At 36.2% G+C, this 21,080-nt stretch overlaps 1 protein-coding gene, 1 long non-coding RNA gene and 3 other non-coding genes across 5 annotated transcripts; all 5 read left to right on the top strand.

Annotated features, from left to right (window-relative positions):
- The first annotated feature begins 10,235 nt into the window (after window positions 1–10,235).
- On the top strand, window positions 10,236–14,494 carry LOC110779688 (uncharacterized). The gene is made up of 3 exons (XR_008925663.1): window positions 10,236–10,371; window positions 10,754–10,794; window positions 13,809–14,494. It is a non-coding gene; the product is annotated as an uncharacterized lncRNA (long non-coding RNA).
- A 2,003-nt stretch (window positions 14,495–16,497) lies between these two features.
- LOC110779687 (40S ribosomal protein S30) lies at window positions 16,498–18,944 on the top strand. The gene is made up of 3 exons (XM_021984172.2): window positions 16,498–16,655; window positions 16,786–16,923; window positions 18,693–18,944. The coding sequence occupies exons 1-3, from the start codon at window positions 16,652–16,654 to the stop codon at window positions 18,737–18,739; spliced, it is 189 nt and encodes a 62-aa protein (XP_021839864.1). The 5' UTR covers window positions 16,498–16,651; the 3' UTR covers window positions 18,740–18,944.
- Window positions 17,427–17,555, top strand: LOC130466655 (small nucleolar RNA snoR86). Its single transcript, XR_008926826.1, has one exon. It is a non-coding gene; the product is annotated as a small nucleolar RNA snoR86 (small nucleolar RNA).
- LOC130466654 (small nucleolar RNA snoR86) lies at window positions 17,797–17,923 on the top strand. The gene has a single exon (XR_008926825.1). It is a non-coding gene; the product is annotated as a small nucleolar RNA snoR86 (small nucleolar RNA).
- LOC130466657 (small nucleolar RNA snoR86) lies at window positions 17,988–18,115 on the top strand. Its single transcript, XR_008926828.1, has one exon. It is a non-coding gene; the product is annotated as a small nucleolar RNA snoR86 (small nucleolar RNA).
- Window positions 18,945–21,080: the final 2,136 nt, after the last annotated feature.

The following is a 21,080-nucleotide window of genomic DNA, read 5'->3' as shown; positions in this document are numbered from 1 at the left end:
TTTCTCTTTGATTAGGTTAAACTAAACTACGTGAATTAGTTTGTGTGTTGTGTTGGAAAAAACATTAAGAGAGGTGGTGTGTTATAACGCTAAGGTTATAACATGACCGGCCAAGGCACAAGGCCTCAACTGTCCAGCTACACGCACAAGCCCGCGAAGCAGCGCGCACAAGGCAACGCAGCCGTGGGGCTTGGGCCTCGCTACTTGCTTGCTGCCATCGCTGTTGTCCGCGCGCGCCTAGCCGTGGCCTTGCGGGCTTGCTCTCGCTACTGGCGAGCTGCTGGCTTGTTGGGCCTTGCGCGCTTGGCTCGATGGGCCGACAACCTCGTCTGGCTCGTATCCGCGGCCAATGCCTTACGGCTATTGTTTATCGCATAGTACTTGACGATTCACCGTTGTACAATACGATTATTCGTTTTGCCTAGCTTACGAATATTCGCGATACGATACATGATTCCGATCCAACGTCATATTTTATATTTATGTTTTCCCGAACTAATTCCCGAAAAGATATTAAATGAATTTCCGATTCATTTAATCCGATGATCAGTTACATCCCATTGGTGTGATCTTATAGGTACAGTCAAGAGTAAGTTGTGAGCCTAATATAGATTAGAACTCACTAATCGAAAGCGTTGCTCCAGCTAGCTGTTCTGATCAGTTGATCTCACTGAATTAATTGTTCGTAATTAATCTGAACCTTGGTATTAGACTAATGCACCTTGGGTGAAGGACACATTTCCTTCAGTCTCCCACTTGTCATTCAGACAAGTGTGCATTCGCATTCCTTTGTCGCTTAGTGTTACTTGCTGAACATAAGGTAAGATCCAAGCCATCCTTATTAGGTCCAGAAGTGTTTCTCGGATTACTGAGTTCAACTATCAAAATTTTACAGAAGGTTAAGCCTTAATCATTCTGAGCACGGCCATGCATTTTCACAATATCTAACTCTCCGAAAGGCCTTGTTACACAACAACACCATATCATATCAAAGATAGGAGGACAATCCATTCTTGCAATCTATGAACACTCACTTTGATTCATAGTACGCCCAATAACTACTTTTTTAGCCTCCTTTTACGGTGCGACGTTTAGCAAGCATTAGAGCGAAATAATCTTCAAACGAGCAATCATAATTACTCATGTTCCGAGGAATGGTTCTAATCACCATTAATGAGAACTGCTTATGACATGACTTTAATCTTTTAAAGTGTTCTCATGGTCAATCCGTTACAAGATCTAATAAGTATCTATGCAAAAGATTTTGACATCCAGCCAATCTAGTTCAAGAAACCGAACTACAAATCTACTTGCAATCTAATCTTCATTATTCATTGGTCGTCCACCTTTCAATGACCTGGATTAGAGATCTTTTGTGACTTCAATATTCAAGTTCACTTATGGGTGTTTCTTTGTCGAAGAATCCATCTTGACATCCCATTTGAATGTTTTGAATCACTTAGATTTTTCATTTAATACTAAACCAAAATTAAATGAATATGAAATAGAGAATTTCATAAATATGAAATGGTTAAACCAATTGTTTTAAACACAGATCTAACAGATATTCTAAAACAAAAATTAGAAAATCAAAGCCATTCTCCAATATGCTTGATTCCCATGGTTGCTACATGTGCGTTGTGCTTCACTTGTGGCAACGGTTTAGTCAATGGATCCGCGACGTTGTCGTCAGTTCCAACCTTGCAAATCTCGATTTCTTTCCTTTAAACGATTTCTCGAAGTATGTGAAATCTCCGCAGTACGTGCTTGGACTTCTGGTGTCTCCTAGGCTCCTTTGCATGGGAAATGGCTCCGCTATTGTCGCAATACAAAGCCATTGGTCCTTTAATGGAGGGGACAACCCCAAGTTCTTCGATGAACTTCCGAATCCAAACAGATTCCTTTGCTTCTTCTGAGGCAGCAATGTACTCGGCTTCAGTTGTAGAATCCGCAATAGTGATTTTCTTAGCACTTTTCCAGCTTACTGCTCCGCCATTGAGGCAGAACACAAAACCATACTGTGATCTGAAATCATCTGTGTCGGTTTGAAAGCTTGCGTCCGTATAGCCTTTAACAATCAACTCATCTGTACCACCATATACCAGAAACTGATCCTTTGTCCTTTTCAAGTACTTTAGGATATTCTTGGCAGCAGTCCAATGCGCCTCACCTGGGTCTGACTGGTACCTGCTCATGCACTTAGTGCAAACGAAACATCCGGCCTTGTACAAATCATAGCATACATGATTGATCAGATAGCCGAAGCGTATGGAGTTTCACTTATCCTTCTACGCTCATCAGATGTCTTGGGGCACTGAGTCTTGCTTAGATATTTTCCATGTGGCATGGGTAGATGGCCTCCCTTGGTTCCCATCATATTGAACCTAGCTAGCACTTTGTCAATGTAAGTGCTCTGGCTTAGTCCAATCATCCTCTTAGATTTATCCCTATAGATCTTGATGCCCAATATGTATTGTGCCTCTCCTAAGTCTTTCATTGAGAAAAACTTTCCAAGACAAGTCTTTACAGACTCCAGCATAGGAATGTCGTTTCCAATAAGCCAAATGTCGTCTACATACAAGACTAGGAATGCAATTTTACTCCCACTGACTTTCTTGTATACACAAGATTTGTTGATTCTTGATGAAGCCAAACTTATTGAATGCTTCATCAAATCGTATATTCCAGCTCCTTGATGCATGCTTTAATCCATAAATGGATTTCTTAAGCTTACATACCTTTCTTTGATTCTTTTGATCGACAAAACCCTCCAGCTGCATCATAAACACAGTCTCTTCAAGAACACCATTCAAGAAGGCAGTTTTGACATCCATTTGCCATATTTCACAATCATGAAACGCGACAATCACAAGGATTATCCGAATAGACTTAAGCATAGCGACTGCAGAAAAGGTTTCATCGTAGTCAACGCCGTGAACTTGCCTGTAACCTTTTGCTACCAATCTAGACTTGTATATGTATACAATTCCATCCTTGTCTTTCTTCAATTTGAAGACCATTTGCATCCGATAGGTGTAAACCCATCCGAAAAATCTACCAAATCCTAGACTTGATTTTCAGGCATGGAGTCTATCTCATATTTCATGGCCTCTAACCATTTAGTGGAGCTTGGGGTCGTCATAGATTGCTTGTAGGTCATAGGTTCATCACTATCTAATATGAGAACTTCTAAGTTTTCAGTCAAGAGGACGTCTGTTCATCTGTCGGGCTGAACCTTAGTTCTATGTGACCTACAAGGGGCAACAACGTCTTGAGGAACTACTCCCACTGGATCTTCTGAAGGCCTTGGAGGTTCTTCACCTTGAATTTCTTCTAAAGGTTTCTTGGTTCGTTGTTCGTCTCGAATCTCTTCGAGGTCTATTATTATCCCACTTGTCATTTTGGAAATGTGATTTCTTTCCAAAAAGACACCGTCACGAGCAACGAATACCTTGTTCTCTGACTTATTGTAGAAGTAATACCCCTTAGTTTCTTTTGGATACCCAACGAAGAAGCATTTGTCAGATTTTGGTTCGAGCTTATCCGAAATTAATAGCTTGACATATGCTTCGCAACCCCAAATCTTTAGAAAAGACAACTTTGGAAGTTTCCCAGTCCATAATTCGTATGGAGTCTTTTCAACAACTTTTGACGGAGCACGATTCAGTGTGAGTACTGCTGTTTGCAACTCATGTCCCCAAAATTGTAAAGGAAGTTTGGCTTGACCCATCATTGAACTGACCATATAGAGTAAGGTCCTATTTCTCCGTTCTGACACCCCATTCCATTGAGGTGTTCCCTTAGCAGTCAATTCAAAAAGAATACCGCATTCTTTTAGATGGTCATAAAACTCGTGGCTAAGATATTCACCTCCTCGATCTGATCTTAGAGATTTGATTTTCTTGCCATGATGATTCTCTACTTCATTTTAAAATTCTCGAAATTTCTCAAATGATTTATACTTGTGTTTCGTTATGTAAATATAGCCATATCTACTGAAATCGTCCGTAAACGTTATGAAATAGTTGAAATCACCTCTAGCTTTCGTACTCATAGGCCCACACATGTCCTTATGTATTAGCCCTAGTAGTTCGATTGCTCTTTCTCCCACCTTTGAGAAAGGTCGCTTTGTCATTTTGCCAAGTAAACAAGATTCGCATTGATCAATCTTCTCTAAGTTGAATGATTCTAGAATGCCCTTCCTTTGAATTCTTTCCATGCGCTTTGTGTTTATATGGCCTAATCGACAATGCCACAGATATGTGAAATCGGAATCACTAGTTTTAGCCCTTTTGGTATTTATGTTATAAATGTGTTTGCTTGTATCTAGCACATATAGACCATTTTCTTTTTGTGCTGAACCATAAAAAATTTCATTCAAAGAAAAACTACAACTATTGTCTTTAAATTGAAAACTAAAACCTTTAGAATCCAAACTTGAAACGGAAATAATCTTTCTGGTTATACTAGGAACATAGTAACAATTTTCTAGTTCCAAAACAAAACCACTAGGCAAAGATCCTACGGCTAATGCATCAATCCGTGCTACATTTCCCACGCGTAGATCCATCTCGCCTTTATCAATCTTTTTACTTCTCCTTAGTCCCTGCGAATTGGAACATAAGTGTGAGCCACAACCAGTATCTAATACTTAAGAAGTAGAATTTGTAAGATTACAATGTATAACATACATACCTAAAGGAGAAGCATTGTTTCCGTCCTTCTTAATTTCCTTCCTTTATTTTGGGACAATCTCTTTTGTAATGACCAATTTCATTACAATTGAAGCATTGCAATGTAGAAGGAGAAGTGTTCTTCCTCATCTTGCTCTTGGAAGACGCCATTTGCCCTCCGGGAGTGGATGAAGATGCAACCTTGCTTTTCTTCCCCTTGCACACTTTCTTGAATTTAGTGCACTTCACATTCAAAGGGTCTTGCTTGAACTTTAGGATTCTGTTGAATTTCTCGAGCAATTCCACAAGTTCACTGAATGTGTTCTCTTTCTGATTAAAGAGATAGTGCATCTTAAACCCCTCATAATCCCCATGAAGATAATTTAGCACAAGTGCAATAGCTATTGGCTCTTTGATGGAACCACCAAGTCTCTCAATTGTGAAGAATAATCCAGTCATCATATTCACATGAGACCGAAATGGTGTGTTTTTGTCCATCTTAGCCTTATAAATGTGCTTTTGTGCCTCTAGAAGCTCGACCTCCAGGCACGATCTATGTGGGGTAATGAGTTTGAGATTGATCATTGAATTAGCCAATTCATCAACCCCGTTGCCAACAGTTTGGCCCTTGTGTTGATACCTCACACGACATTTATCCCTTAGTTGACTTAGGAGTGCATGAGGCTCATAGGTAATGAACCTCCCTCTCTAATTTTCAGGAATAGATTTTAGGATAAACTCCGAGACAAGGTACTTGTGAAGTACCCAATTTCTGTACCTTTCTGGAGTCATACCCCGCGCATAATAGCTAGGAAAAGGTTGTTCGATGACATATAGCATGTCGTTAACATTTAAAACTTCGATAAGTTTTCTTTCCCATTCAAGAAAGTTAGTCAAGTTTAACTCGACATCCAGTATTTCTGATGCTTTGATTATTGTTTTAGACATTCTACATTTGAAAAGAATTTGCAATAAATAGCCATTCATAATCTTTAATAACTTTGAAATAAATGCGAACATGCAATCATTAAAGCTAGTAAACATTTCATTCATGCAAAAGAAAAACATGGTCCAAAATTAATGAAACGATTCCAAGACCCTAAAAGTCATAAATCCTTAAGCAGCTTTGGCATGTCTTCAGTCTTTTAAGATTCTAGGTAAGCAAAACCTATTGCTAGTAATATCCAAATTACTCTTGGTTAATAAATTAATTCCATAATTTATTCCTTTGCCACAACATATGTCATTGTTGTTTGAGTTGAAACCACAATCAATGTGTTCCTTTGGGATACCTTACCATCTAAGTCAACTAAAATAGCACATCGCTTTGGCGGAAACCTACTACCTTAGATCCCTAGATTTTTGTAAGTGCTTGATTTGGAAGGCAATTTTAAACTCAATATTACTTTGGACCTAGTTGTTTCTACGTTGGTTCGATTATTTAGTGAACTAAATCTAATCGAGAATACAAACAACATTCATGCATAATATACATTCATTCAATTCACAATATATATAGTTCATAAATTAATTTTGGTGAACTAGTATGGCCCAAAACTTGTCTTGAAGCATCCAATCTTGTTCACCTTGTTAGCTTGGCATCGTCTTGAACTTCATTCAAAAGCTAACTTAAAATACTTGAAATAATTAAATAGTTACATCAAAATTTCAATGGTACGCAGACCATATTTAAAACTTTACATTCAAAGATAAAACGGTACGCGGACCGTATTTAACTATCCTAGATTGGCCATACTAGTCACCTTGAATACCTGCAATACATAAAATATATTCTATGCATTCATCCATTCGTGTCCTATAACGAATGGCCCAAATAATATGCAAGTATTTACATGATGTATTTAAAAATCACGTTCACATAAAATGCGTCCTAAAAGATTAATCAATTCCGAATAATTAATCCTTAGAATTTCTAATCAAAATTTAATTTAATTAAAATAATGGTGCCCACCAAAATAATTAAAATTTATTATTTCATTAAATGGCTCCCACTTAAACCAATATTTTAATTTGGATAATTTAATCTTAAATATTTAATTAAACTCACGGCCCGACCCAAGTTAAATAAAAATAAAAAATAAAAAAAAATCCACCGTTAGCCATTTTATGCAAAATTTAAATTTAAATCTCAAACGAAGCAAAATAGCCAATTTGTGCAACACAGGCTAGGCTTGCGCCCAGCCCAACATCGCATAGTGCATTGCGTCCCATACGAGGCCTCGAGGAGCATCGCCCCTGCCTCGCAAAGCACAGCGCACAGCACCGCAACCATGATGCTGCTGCTTGCTGCTTTGCTTGTCCCTGCTCGCAACCCAAGGTCAGCGCTGATGCCTTGCTTGCTCGCTGCTTCGTCTCTAAGTCAAGGCACATATGCTCCCTTGCTCGTTGCTTCAGCCAGCGCGCGCTGGCACGCCCAGCTCGCTTGCTGGTTGCCTTGCGTTGCTGCGCCAAGTTACAAGGGGGGGGGGGGGGGGGGCAGCGCGCATGGGCTACACCCAGCCACACGCACCGCACACCCATGTTTCGCGCCTTTGGCTCGTGCCATACGATCAATTAACCAAAAAAAATTAATTTCACGGAACTTTATGCATGACGTTATTTTTCTTTGAAATTAACAAAATTAATCGTTTGATTTTCTAAAATTAACAAAGTGGGTGATTTAATTAATTTTCCAACAATCCAATTTTGAGAAATTTAAAATCTTGGCTAACAACATTCAAATTTAACGAACGAACTATATAAACAAAAATGTGAACGTATTTGATAATCCAATCCTAAATTTTAAATCGTTCTAAACATTTAAAAACTGCCACTTATCATGAAATTATACTCCCTTTCCCAATTAAACAAATTTCCAGATCTAAATTATTTTTAAAATAAATTTACGATCTAAAAATCAACAATTTAGGGAAAAATAAAATTAGGGTTTATACTTAACATTTATGGCCGAAAATTTTACCATAATTTTAAAATATACCCAATAACAGTAGGGAAAATTTTCAATCAATTCCGAGTAGTTTAGGTCGAGCAATTAATTGAAATTTTTTCCAAAATTGTTAATTTAATTCATTAATTAACAAAAACGCCCAAAAACTCGAACTTCGCGGCCTGTTTTTGCGATTCCGATCTTAAGAGTTGATTTTAAAACGCCGTTATCAATCAGATTAGGGTCAGAAAAATCGAATTTCCAACAATTTTCGAATTCATAACATATTCTACGATCTATCCAATAATTCATAAATATTTCGTAAATTCATGAAAAAATTCAGAAAAATCCGACAACATCAAAAACATATTAACATGCCAAAAATTACTTAAAATACATGTTTCTCATGATACCACTGTAGGGGAATACAGTTAAATACATATTAACGCAGCGGAATAATCCCCAAAGCCAGGAAGCATGTATAAAGTAAAGATTAAGCAAACTTACATTCGTAGCGTGTTTTCCCTAGTTCAACGAATCACAAACACAAACAAAGAACTCCAGATGTCGTTCCTCTACTTGGTTCACCGACACGTTCAGATCCGTCTTGAGATTCGCAGCTTAGACGTCACTCAAGATATTTTAGGTTTTAGGGAAGAACGGTATGAATTGAGGCAAAGAGAGAATTAGGGTTTCTCTATGATTAGGTTAAACTGAACTATGTGAATTAGTTTGTGTGTTGTGTTGGAAAAAACATTAAGAGAGGTGGTGTGTTATAACCCTAAGGTTATAACATGACCGGCCAAGGCACAAGGCCTCAACCGGCCAGCTACACGCACAATCCCACGAAGCAGCGCGCACAAGGTAATGCAACCGTGGGCCTTGGGCCTCGCTGCTTGCTTGCTGCCATCGTTGTTGTCCGTGCGCGCCCAACCGTGGCCTTGCGGGCTTGCTGGCGAGCTGCTGGATCGTTGGGCCTTGCGCGCTTGCGCGCTTGGCTCGATGGGCCGGCAGCCTCGTCTCGCTCGTATCCGCGACCAATGCCTTACGGCTATTGTTTATCGTATAGTACTTGAAGAATCACCGTCGTACGATACGATTATTCGTTTCGCCTAGCTTATGAATATTCGCGATACGATATACGATTCCGATCCAAGGTCATATCGTATATTTATGTTTTTCCGAACTAATTCCCGAAAAGCTATTAAATGAATTTCCGATTCATTTAATCCGATGATCTGTTACATGCCATTGGTGTGACCTTATAGGTTCAGTCAAGAGTAAGTTGTGAGCCTAATATAGATTAGAACTCACAGATCGAAAGCATTGCTCCAGCTAGCTGTTCCGATCACTTGATCTCACTGAATTAAGTGTTCGTAATTAATCTGAACCTTGGTATTAGACTAATGCACCTTGGATGAAGGACACATTTCCTTCACTAGACGCGGAGAAGAACAAGACAGCAGGGAGGGCAAGAGAAGGAGAGGAAGCATGGGATTTTGTGAGGTGACGTGGTTGGTTCTGGGAGGAGGCTTCAGCAGTTCGCTGGCGAGGGTAGGGGAGACGGTGGACTCAACAGGTGGTCAGGATTGTAGAGGAGTGGTGGCACGGCACCGTTTGTGCGGCAGAGGAGAGGGGCAGGCGATGGGAAGAGCGTGGGGGGGAGGGGAGAAGGCGAGGGGGTATTGTGTGTGGGGGTGGTGGTCGACTGTAGCTAGCAAGGTGGTGGAGTTAAGCGGTTGTCAGTAGACAATGGTGGTGGCAGTGGTTTCAGGGGAAGAAGTCACTGGTGGTGGTGGTTCAAAACAGAAACAAAGGAGGTGAGCTACTCGGGGTTTTTTTAATGGTGAGTAGGAAATTGAAATTGATAGTTTGAGTTTGATTTTTTTTTTTCTTCTCATTTCCTGTCTAATTTGGAGGGATATTCATAGGGTGAATTGGTGTTTATTGACGTAAGGCGTGATCTCAATTGAGATTGTTTAGGAAGACGAATGTGAAGAGAAGGTTGTAATTCTGATGACTAAGGGAAGCTATGCAAAGATACGTGGATTCGATCAATTGAAGAATGTTTGAGACATCTGTAAAGGAATTTTGACTTCCATGGACAAAGGATACATGAAGAAGAAGAAGAAGAAGAAGAAGAAGAAGAAGAAGAACTGACTTTGGCTTATTTAGGTGAATAAGGGTATCTTGGTAATTGTGAATTGTTAGGAAAAAAAAATCAGAATTTTATTCTCTAATTAAGCTTAAAAGAAAATTCTAAAATAATTATAATTTAACTCATAAATACATCACTAATTTGAATTTTAAAACCTGGAGATTATTTTACAATTAAAATATTTAAAATTTCTGGGTTAAATAAAATAATCGTTAAATATCGTTTATTAAACTAACGTTTGGAGTTAAGATTTAAAACGATTTTAAGCTAATAAAAAATATTAAGCATAATATATCAAGTTTTAAAATTTTGAGGTATTAGATCAAGTAATAATCCTAACCCTTTAAAAAGAAAGAGAACCCCATAAATTTCCTTAAGAATAGTTAATTTACTATCGTACCCTTAAATCTTTCCTTGAAAAATATGGTTTTCTCTTAAGAACAGTGAAATGCCAACACTACCCTTTCACATCTTCTTCTTTCTTTCTCGATTTTTCACTTATGTCCTCTAGATTTTCTTCATCGCTCCTCTTCTATACCAAAGCATCGTTCTACAATACTCCTCTTCCACCAATTCCATCATCATCGACTAAGGTAATTTTTCTCCTTGTAGCTGCTCCCCATTTATCTTGTCTCTCTCACTCCTTTCCTCTCCTCTATCTACTTTTTCTCCTTGGCCGATTGAAATCCAATAAACAATCTCAACTATTAGCAAACCCTCAATTTCTGGATTTCAAGAATAACAAGGTCAATAGCGTCACCAACAACAACAAAACATTAAGAAATTGTAGTTTTATTTTATTTTATGGGTTCATCTTCTTTGCGATTAATTCTTGTTCAATTCTAATAATGTTAAATAACTCTTGGGTTCTTGTCATTTGCGATTGATTATTTCTTGTTATTTTGAGTTCTTCTGATCAGTGATTTACTCGATTTCAATTTGACTATCTTTATGATTAATTTCAAATGATCTCAGGACAACTTTTTAATGGCAATTTTCAGGAAAATGCTTCCCAGGTATGTATTCTCTCACCTCTCTATTTATTCCTTTTTTTCCCTTCTTGAATTATTGCTGATTATTTTGTATTATTTTGATTATAAGGTTGATTTATTCGGAGGGAGTTCAATAATACATTAACCCGTCTGGTAGGAAATGTGTGATATGAATATACAATAACCTGAAAAAGTATTTGTTGTTGTTTATGAAAGAAACATAATGATTGACGATAAGCTTATGTCTTTTAAAAGGGTGCTTAATAGTGGGGAATGGGATTCATTCTCTTTTCCATAAGTTTCACATGTGTTTACCGATTCTAGAATTGCCATTTTTTATTTTCGGTATCATGTGATCAAATGGCACAGGCATGAGGTTTACACTCCTGGCTTTGTGACTGTGAGTTTAATTAATTAAGTATGAATGCATTGTTACCTGGCAGTTTAAACTTTCAAGTATAATACAATAACTAACATCTCTAATTAGTTTTTCAACGTGAAAAGACTCTTATTTTAGGGCGGATATAGAACAGTACAAAAATTGAACATAAAATTTTACTATTAAGAAATTGATAATAAACATCAGTGTGAAACTATACTAAACTAACCTTTTCAAGCCCTACCGACGACATCACCTGCATTTATGGATTTGCCTCTCACCCTTCTCTGCTCACCGTCTCCTCTCTCTCTCCACGCCCTTTCTTAATCCTCCTCTTGTTTCTTTAAACAACTCTACTACTTTTGTTCTAAACTAATCCATGAATGTAAATCAATTTCAATGCTTGATCACAATATATTTAAGCTTTGATAGTCGTTTATGGAGTATACAATTAGATTAGGCACACTTGTCAGCTTGATGAATTTAGGCCTTAGTTGACACTGTTCGTTTACACTAATTGCTTATGATTTGGATTTGGAAAATCAGGAGGATTTGACATTAACATTGTTGTTTAGGTTGTAGCAGGGATAAAATATTCCATGTATCTATATTCTGATGGAACATAGTATGGGCATTTTTCTTAGTTATCACCAATAAGAAAAAAAATTACATTTTATGGGGGGAGATAAAAGTTTTGATGGACACCCATGAAAAAATTCAGGTAGATGAAGTATTAGCATGTCTAAGCTGCAACTTTGATCTGCTCTTTGCAGCAGCTCCCGTAGAAAATGCAAACCTAGAGATTGTGATGTGAGATGGGCAGGTAATTTACTAAATTAACATCATGCAATGGTTCAAGAAAACAAGAAATACGTGGATGTTAGACAATTATCAGACATGTGCGGGGGCTTTTCTTGGGTATGTGGGGTAGAAATATTTTCCATGATTTTCAGGAGACATGACCAGTCAAAACTTACCTTTCTTTTCTATGACATGGCCACCTTTTCTCTCTTACTTGTTCGTGTTGTTGCAATGATGAAACAGAAAACAAGTTGAAATCAATTATGGGACTGTAACAGAGATTGATTACTTGCTTTTTTTGGAAGTTGGTAAATATATCTTTCTGTGCATGTCGTTGTAGTAAGTTTGAATTAGGTTTTTTTTGGCAGTTCAGCTTCATGGGAGCTGGAGGGACATATAATGCATCCACTTGACTTGGTTAAGAGAGGAGATTAGATGTAAGTTAGATCTGCTAAATCCTAACCCTTTAACCTTTTTTCAGACAAAGTATATACGTGAACAATAAGTATGGGTGAAAGATAATTAGTACCAAAATTTTGGTAACAGGTATATATGTGTATGTATGACTGTGTTTTACCACTAAATTTTGATACTAGAGTATATTAAATCTTAAAGGTGAGATGTTTTTCTGTTTTTTTTTTAACAGGTGAAAAGGAGGTTAGAACTCCCTTATTTCCTACTTTTAACTAAGATTGGCAAATAAGAAATACAATGAAAACCCTTCATCAATTCCATAGTCTTTGAGAGGGTGTTCCTCCCATCAGGCATGGCCTTTTGATTCCCCACCACTATCTCGTTGATGTTCCTGACACTGTTTGTGATAGATTAGACCTGATCAAATGGCGGGTCGGGCCGGTGCATAAAAAATCAGCCCGGTATGTCGGGCCGGGTCGGGCCAAGATCCGGGCCAAAAATTTGTGCCCAAACCCGCTATTTCGGGCCTAAAATACCGGGCTTTTCGGGCCATTTTTGGGCCGGGCCAAATTTATAACTAAAAAGTGTATTTTTGTGTTTCCAAACCCGCCAAAAAAAATTAAATTTTCGGGCCGGGCCGACGGGCCGGGCTTGTCTTGATCAGGTCTATGGTAGATAGGTGAATCCAATTTTGTTGTTGATCGAGCTTCAGACAAATTATTTCAACAGCTTTCAGTCCCAGTTGCTCCCTACTACTGCAACATATTTCCTTACTAGCACTAATCCGAGCTACATCCAGTGTATTGAACTCCCAGCTAACCTCACACTTCCCTTTTTCCGTCCATACACATTGAGAACTAACTTCCACACATCCACACCCACTGCCCCCACCAATCCAGAAGGTAGAAGCAATACACCTTTCATCCAGATTCCTTTCAAAACCTGGGGGTTCATCAAGTTTGATGTTTCTTTCAAATCCTGATGGTTTCATGAGGTCATTGTTACCCTTACCTTGTTCTATTTCCCTACTCATTTACAGTATGTAATCATGATTGGCAATTTTCGGGATACTCCTTGGGTAAAGCATTCAAATGCGCTGCCATAGATTACCAAACAGTGCATTTTTAGGTGCATAAAACTTTTGGAAGTTTGGAGATAAAGAAAAAATTTATGTGCATCCGTCTTCATTAATTACATGGTTAAAGATATTTTCTATCTAAAAATCTGATTAGAAAAATTCCCAACAAAAGTAGATGAAGAATTATATATGCTTGAAGTTGGATACTGAATAGGACAACAATATAGTGATTTCCGTAGAATCTCTCTCTATCCACTCTTCAATTTAAAGTTCATATTTGTTCATCTTTTAAAAAAGCTATCTAGGTTGTTTGTTTTCTGGTTGTACTCATTCTTGATGGTAACTGGTAAAGCTTCTTCAATGCAGGATGGTGATGCCCTGACACAGTTATATTGCAATTCTATCACCGGTTTTGAGACACATAAATCTTCTTAAGCTTGCTCATTTTTCCGTCATAGTATCCCAACAGCATGTGGAGAAAGAAACAAATGTTGGTTATCTTAAAGGGGTGATGGATAAGCTTAATGTACAAAGGAGAATCGTATAGAGGAACCTGTCCTCTACACAAAGATGCAGATAGCTCTGTTTAATCTTAAGCAAGGGGAACAAAAAGAATGCAAGATACTCTTAGAAAATGGAAAAACCACACTTGATAACATGACTAATATTGGTCCATCAGTGGTACAAGGAGGTGGCGCCGGAGATAACGCTGAGGAGGGTTCGAAGGTTGTGGTCGAGAAGTCAGTTTCAGCAATGTTTCCCTTTTATATGCATGAAAGCTATTATAGTATTATTAGTACCGAAATTGTGTATATCTACGCCTTTTGCGAGCAACCCTCTTGTTTATGTTGCATTGCTTAGTATTTAAATTACCTTGTGTGATGGTTTTTTTTAGAGGAACATGGAAGACTTGTGATTTTCATTTTCATGTGCCTAGGAAATACCCATTGCACGATTTGCACCTTTAGGATCACCTATGTATTAAGAAATTTGATTAACCTACTACATTATGTAAATAGCTATGTTATAATCTATTATATCAATGTTTTCAAGTATTACATATTAGGAAGTTCGATGGAACCTCTAATATGTAAGTAGCTATGTTTCTTATCGTCTATTATTCCCATGTTTGCAAGTATTTCCATCAAGTAATTAAGGCTCGTGATTCGTATAATGTTTTGGCCGGTAATTTTTATAACTAGTAAGGATAAGGAGATGAGAACGTGGCCTTGGTTAGGTTTTTATCTGATCGTGTCGGGTTGAAAACGGGCCGGGTCAATTAAACCATACCGGGTTTTCTGCGCAAATTTTTGGCTATACCCGGGTACAGCCAAAGCTGGTTGTACCCCCATCCAAAATGATATCGTTTTGTGTTGTTTAAAAATGAACATTAATATACTGGTACAAAAATGAACATTTACTATTTCGGAAATGAACATTTATTTATTTATTTAGAATGAACATTTACTATTTTGGAAATGAACATTTATTTATTTATTTGGAAATAAACTACAAAAAAGAACATTTACTATTTCGGAAATGAACATTTATTTATTTATTTGGAATGAACATTTACTATTTTGGAAATGAACATTTATTTATTTATTTTGAAATAAATAATATAGGCGCTTGTAAAAACATAAAAGACCAATGAAGTGAACAATTTCATTATGAACATTAACCATATATTTATTGTGAACAAACAAATAAACAAGAAAGAACAAATAATTCAACAAAAAAGAATAAACAATATAAAAAAGAACATAAAATTCCAGGAAAAAAAAAGAACAACCAATACAACAATTATGAACAATTTTATGATGAATTTTAAAGCCAACATGAAAGAACAAACAATACAACAAGAAAGAACAAATACTGGTACAAAAATGAACATTTGCTATTTCGGAAATGAACATTTATTTATTTATTTGGAATGAACATTTACTATTTTGGAAATGAACATTTATTTATTTATTTGGAAATAAACTACAAAAATGAACATTTACTATTTCGGAAATGAACATTTATTTATTTATTTGGAATGAACATTTACTATTTTGGAAATGAACATTTATTTATTTATTTGGAATGAACATTTACTATTTTGGAAATGAACATTTATTTATTTATTTGGAAATAAACAATATAGGCGCTTGTAAAAACATAAAAGACAAATGAAGTGAACAATTTCATTATGAACATTAACCATATATTTATTGTGAACAAACAAATAAACAAGAAAGAACAAATGATTCAACAAAAAAGAACAAACAATATAAAAAAGAACATAAAATTCCAGAAAAAAGAACAAATAATACAACAATTATGAACAAATTTATGATGAATTTTAAAGCCAACATGAAAGAACAAACAATACAACAAGAAAGAACAAACAATAAAACAGATAATTATCATGAACAAACAAATAAACAAGAAAGAACATAAAATTCCAGAAAAAAGAACAAACAATATAAAAAAGAACATAAAATTCCAGAAAAAAGAACAAACAATACAACAATTATGAACAATTTTATGATGAATTTTAAAGCCAGCATGAAAGAACAAACAATACAACAATAAGTTTGATGAATGAATTTAAAAAACAACAAGAAAAAACAAACAGTACAACAAGAAAGAACAAACCATACAAAAAGAAAGAATAAAAGATTAATGAAGAGTTTAATTATGAACATTAACCATATGATTATTATAAACAAACAAATAAACAAGAAAGAACAAACAATATAAAAAATAACATAAAATTCCAGAAGAAAGAACAAAAAAACAACAATTATGAAAATTTGATGATGAATTTAAAAAACAACATGAAAGAACAAACCGTACAACAAGAATGAACAAACAGTACAACAAGAATGAACAAACATTACAATAAAAAAGAACAAACAATCGACAAGAATGAACAAACAATATGAGCGCGTCATTTTTGGGGTACAGCCAGAGCTGGCTGTACCCGGGTACAGCAGTTAGCGATTGGGTTTTCTGTATTAAAAAAAGATGGACATGATGGGCTTGTACAAGTACAATGTGAATATGGGCCTGAAACAGCCTTAGAATATCAAACCCTACAAACATTTTCCCTTTAAAACCTTACATCAAAGTTCAAAGTTCAAACCCTAAAAACGATAGCCGGCGCAGGAGAGAGAAAAAGCTAACGATCCAACGGTAGCAGCTTAATATCAACAACAGCTATGGGTAAATCTACCAAACTTTCTTCTCCATTCTTCAAAAATTACTTCAAATTTTCCATTTTATTTATCGAAAATTTCGCTTATTTTGATCTTTAATGGCGGATAATTTGATCGTATCAGTTACAATTTTACAGGAAAGGTTCACGGATCTTTGGCGCGTGCCGGTAAGGTGAGAGGTCAAACCCCAAAGGTTGCATCACAAGATAAGAAGAAGAAGCCCCGTGGACGCGCTCACAAGCGTCTGCAGTATAATCGCCGTTTCGTTACCGCCGGTAACCTTTCTCTCTCTTCGTTTTTAAAATATTTTTACTTAGTATGTTGTTTGGGATTAATGATTTATTTGCTGAAGATGAGGGCGATAATCATCCAGCATGCATTCATATATTCAAATCAATTCAATTCAGAAAATAGAACATTCAAACCCACAAAAAGTAAAATTTTGTTAACAATTTCAACGAACAATGATTAAGTTGGGGATAAAATGCAAAATTTCAACCAAAGGTTGCTCCGAAGGGCTTTTTCTTTTTCTTTGATTGGGTTTTGAGGAAAATTGAAGAAACTTGAAATGAAGTGCTTAGCTGATTTGGGTAGGGAAATGAAGAGTTACATTTACGAATTACAGATATAAACATGTGATCTGTAATTATGGAATAGAAACTTGTTGGTTGGGAAATGCCAAAGGTGTCTAATTTGTTTTTGCTGAAGTTAATGTCTGAATGAGTCTATTTTGGGATGGATTTGTTAAGTAGCAGTAGCAGTTGAATGCCAATTTGCAGAGCATGTTCATTAAATTTGGAAAGATGTAAACTTGTATTGAAGGTTGGCTATAGGAAACGTAGGGTGATTCTCCGTGCCTTTCGAACTTTGCTTGTGTTGATTGTGGCCTCGAACAAATCACTACATTTTGATGTTCTCTTCATTATTGTTTACATTTAGCCTCGGGTTACAAATTGTGAAGTGTAATGTGAAAGATGTCACTAGTGTAATTTGGTAGCAGATGTTTGTATTTATGATATTAGTCATAGTCAATCCCGATCGGTTTCTGTCAGTTTTCGTGGAAATAATGCTTTCTAGAGCTAACTTTGGAGTTTGGATTTTGTGTGGGATAAAGGTATGATCACGTGGTTGTAAAAAGCCAATTTGCAGAGCAAGGTCATTGTAATAATTGATGAAACCTTGCATTGAAGGTTGGCAACATAAAATATAGGGTGATTCTCCGTGCCTTTCGAACTCTACTCGTGTTGATTACGGCCTCGAACAAATCACTACATTTTATTTTTTTCGGTTTACTCTTAATTTGTATTCATTACATGTGGTTCGAAATAGCCAATTTGCAGTGCAAGGTCATTGATTTTAGAATAATGCAATCTGTCATTGAAGGTTGACAAAATTAAAATATTGGGTGATTCTCCGTGCCTTTCGAACTACTGATTTTGGTAGTGGCCTTGAACAAATTACTACATTTAGCCTTTAATAAATCACACTATTTATATTTTCTAAGATGCATCTGTTCTTTGTTTGACTTATACTTGTCAAGTGTTCAATATAATTGGAATCATGTCAAAATAAAAACAATGTTCTGCACATTTTTAATACAATTGCATTTTTGGATTGTTTCTAAATCACACTATGTTTAATACAATTGCATTTTTGATTGTTTCTATTCATTATAAGTGGTTGTAAATCTCTCATTTTTTTGGATCAATTGAAAAATTGTATGAAAAAGAAGCTTCATTTGTTGGTTGATCGGAGAATATATATTTCTATTGACTCGTTCCCTTTAACCTATAACAATTTGTGTTTTCTTCTTTGCCTTTTAATATTCCTATGAAGATAATCAAAAGCAGCTAAATTTTAAATTTACTTTACGGTTTATTTTGTTTTGGAAATGGGCATGAAAGTAAAGCAGTGATAAGTCAATTACAGACACATACCTGTAATGATTAGTGGAAATGATCGCAATTCATTGATTTGTCAGAAGATCATTGTTTTGGTTTTGATTATCTTGTTTTGGCTTTGATTATTTTGTATTTGATTTCAGTTGTTGGATTCGGCAAGAAGAGAGGTCCAAACTCATCCGAGAAGTAGAAGTTTAAATAGAAGAATGTGAAGTCATGCAGCAACCTCCTAGCAACACTTCAATTCGTTTTTCGTTTTTATATTAGTCTCTAGTGATGTAATTGGTGTATTCTTAAATGACTTGTTTTGCTATTGAGCCTTAAATTAAACTATGTAGTTTCGAACCTTCTTTTCCTCTTATAGAAACTTTTTTGGTAATCTGATAATTACACTACATCTCACTCTCTGTACAAATGTTTAAATTTGGGTGTACATAATTCCAAGTTTACCTGGCAACCGAAGCGGCTTCTTCTGAATATAAGCCATGAAATGACAAGCAGAATATAAGCCATGTAGTATGTCGAAGTATAATTTAGCTTTTTGTTGGTCCTTGAATCCTTCTAGAGCATGATTATGTCTTGCTTTCATGTGTTTAACTCCTGCTATCATATACTCCTTAATGATATAAATTTCAATTGCCCATAACTCTTAGGGCACGCTTGGATTGAGGGTAATGTATTAAAGGGGTAATAAAAGTCAAACAAAGGTAATTGTAGGTGATGATGAGAGGATGAAGTGGTGGCAAAGGGAATAAGATAGTGTTGGCAAGAAGAAAATAAAAGGGAAGTGGTAACAAATACCCTCATCATGGGAGGAATAGTTACCCACCATCCCACTAGGGTGATTATTACCCTCATTTGGGGGGTAATTACTTCCCCCCTTCTCCTCACAAAACCACCACTGTCACAACTTCTCATCACAATACCACCACACCACCCTCCTTGCAACCACCTCAATTCACCTTCATTGTTCTTTTATTATGGTGGTTTGACTTTTATTACCCCATAATCCATTACACTCAATCCAAGCGTGCCCTTAAGGTCACACCTCTTCCGTCCGGGTTTCTCAATGATAAGCTCGAATGCCTGAACGTAACGTATTACGTCAAGCTGAGTATACGGGATCAGAAGTATCATTCTTTTTCTGTATATACCATGCAATATAATACAACCAAGAACTAAGCCCTCTCCCTCCGTCCCGGAATACTCGACCCGGTTTGACCGGCATAGAGTTTAAGGGACTTGAATTGACTTATTTAATTTAATAGGTAGTATAATATTGTTAGAATATTTCCATTTTTAGAAACAGGTCAAGTATTAAGGTACGGCCCGATAAGGAAAACAAGTCAAGTATTCCGGGACAGAGGGAGTATAAATTACAAATTGGGGAATTCGAACCTGAGACCTATTGTACACAGGCCATCAGTCTTAACCACTAGGCCAAGACATCATTGGTCTTGCTTTCATGTCTTGTGAATGTCTAATCTTACCGTATCTGTATGACGAACCGTGCTACTGCACTCATCTATCAATTGACAATTAGCCAGCAGATATCTGAAAGGTTGGGGAAAAAATAACACAAATTTGTTAAGTGGAATGCGATCAGTGTGTTTCGATTCTGTAATACTACTACTTAGTACTTACAAAGATAACTCTATTTTTTAAGGAAAATTTGGTAATATTAATCCAACCTTTATCCGGTTTTCTTTTATTAATCCCACCTACTACATATTTTTTAATAATTTCACCTTTATTACCCAACGATTTTTATTGGGCTTAAGTGACCGATAACCGGTGAAAAAATCATCGAGATGGTGATGAATTGATGATGATGACTGAATATATCGAGAGAGATTACTTCCACGTAGGGACATATTACCGCCTACTATAGGTTTATGACGTGTTGGGCCCAATAAAAGTCGTTGGGTGGTAAAAGTGGGATTATTAAAAAATATGTCGTAGGTAGGATTAATAAAAGAAAATCGGCCAAAGGTTGGATTAATATTACCAAAATTTCCATTTTTTAATACGAAGATAAACTTTTTTTTTTTAATAATACCTCCGTTTCATTCTTTACGCTTTAAAATATGTGTTCAATAATTAAAACTTTGACCATAAGTTCTCACTATTATATCTATAAAAATTTATAATGAGAATCTTGTTAGATTCGTCTCAAATGTATTTTTAAATATCAACTTTTTATAATTGCCATACTAAATTGACTATATTAACGGTCAAACATTACACCGGAGTCCTTTGCGAATAGTAAATGTAAATATCTTTTTAAAACGTAGGTAGTACGAAGAAAAACTTACACTCTTAGAGCATGTACATTGGTTGGCTCTTCAAAAGAGCTCTTGGAGGACTATCCCCTCTCTCTCTACCACTATCTCTCTACAAGACACACTCAAGAATTCATTCTTAAAAACACCCAACATTGGTTGGTTCCTCAAATGAGCTCTCTATTATTATTTTTACCATTTGGTGGTCCACAATTAATTGTGTTTTTAACCAAAGTTAATATCCAATTT

Source organism: Spinacia oleracea, chromosome 1 (genome assembly GCF_020520425.1).
Source record: "Spinacia oleracea cultivar Varoflay chromosome 1, BTI_SOV_V1, whole genome shotgun sequence".
NCBI classification, from domain to species: domain Eukaryota; kingdom Viridiplantae; phylum Streptophyta; class Magnoliopsida; order Caryophyllales; family Amaranthaceae; genus Spinacia; species Spinacia oleracea.
The sequence above is the reverse complement of the archived record's forward strand: the minus strand, read 5'-3'. Positions and strand labels throughout refer to the sequence as shown.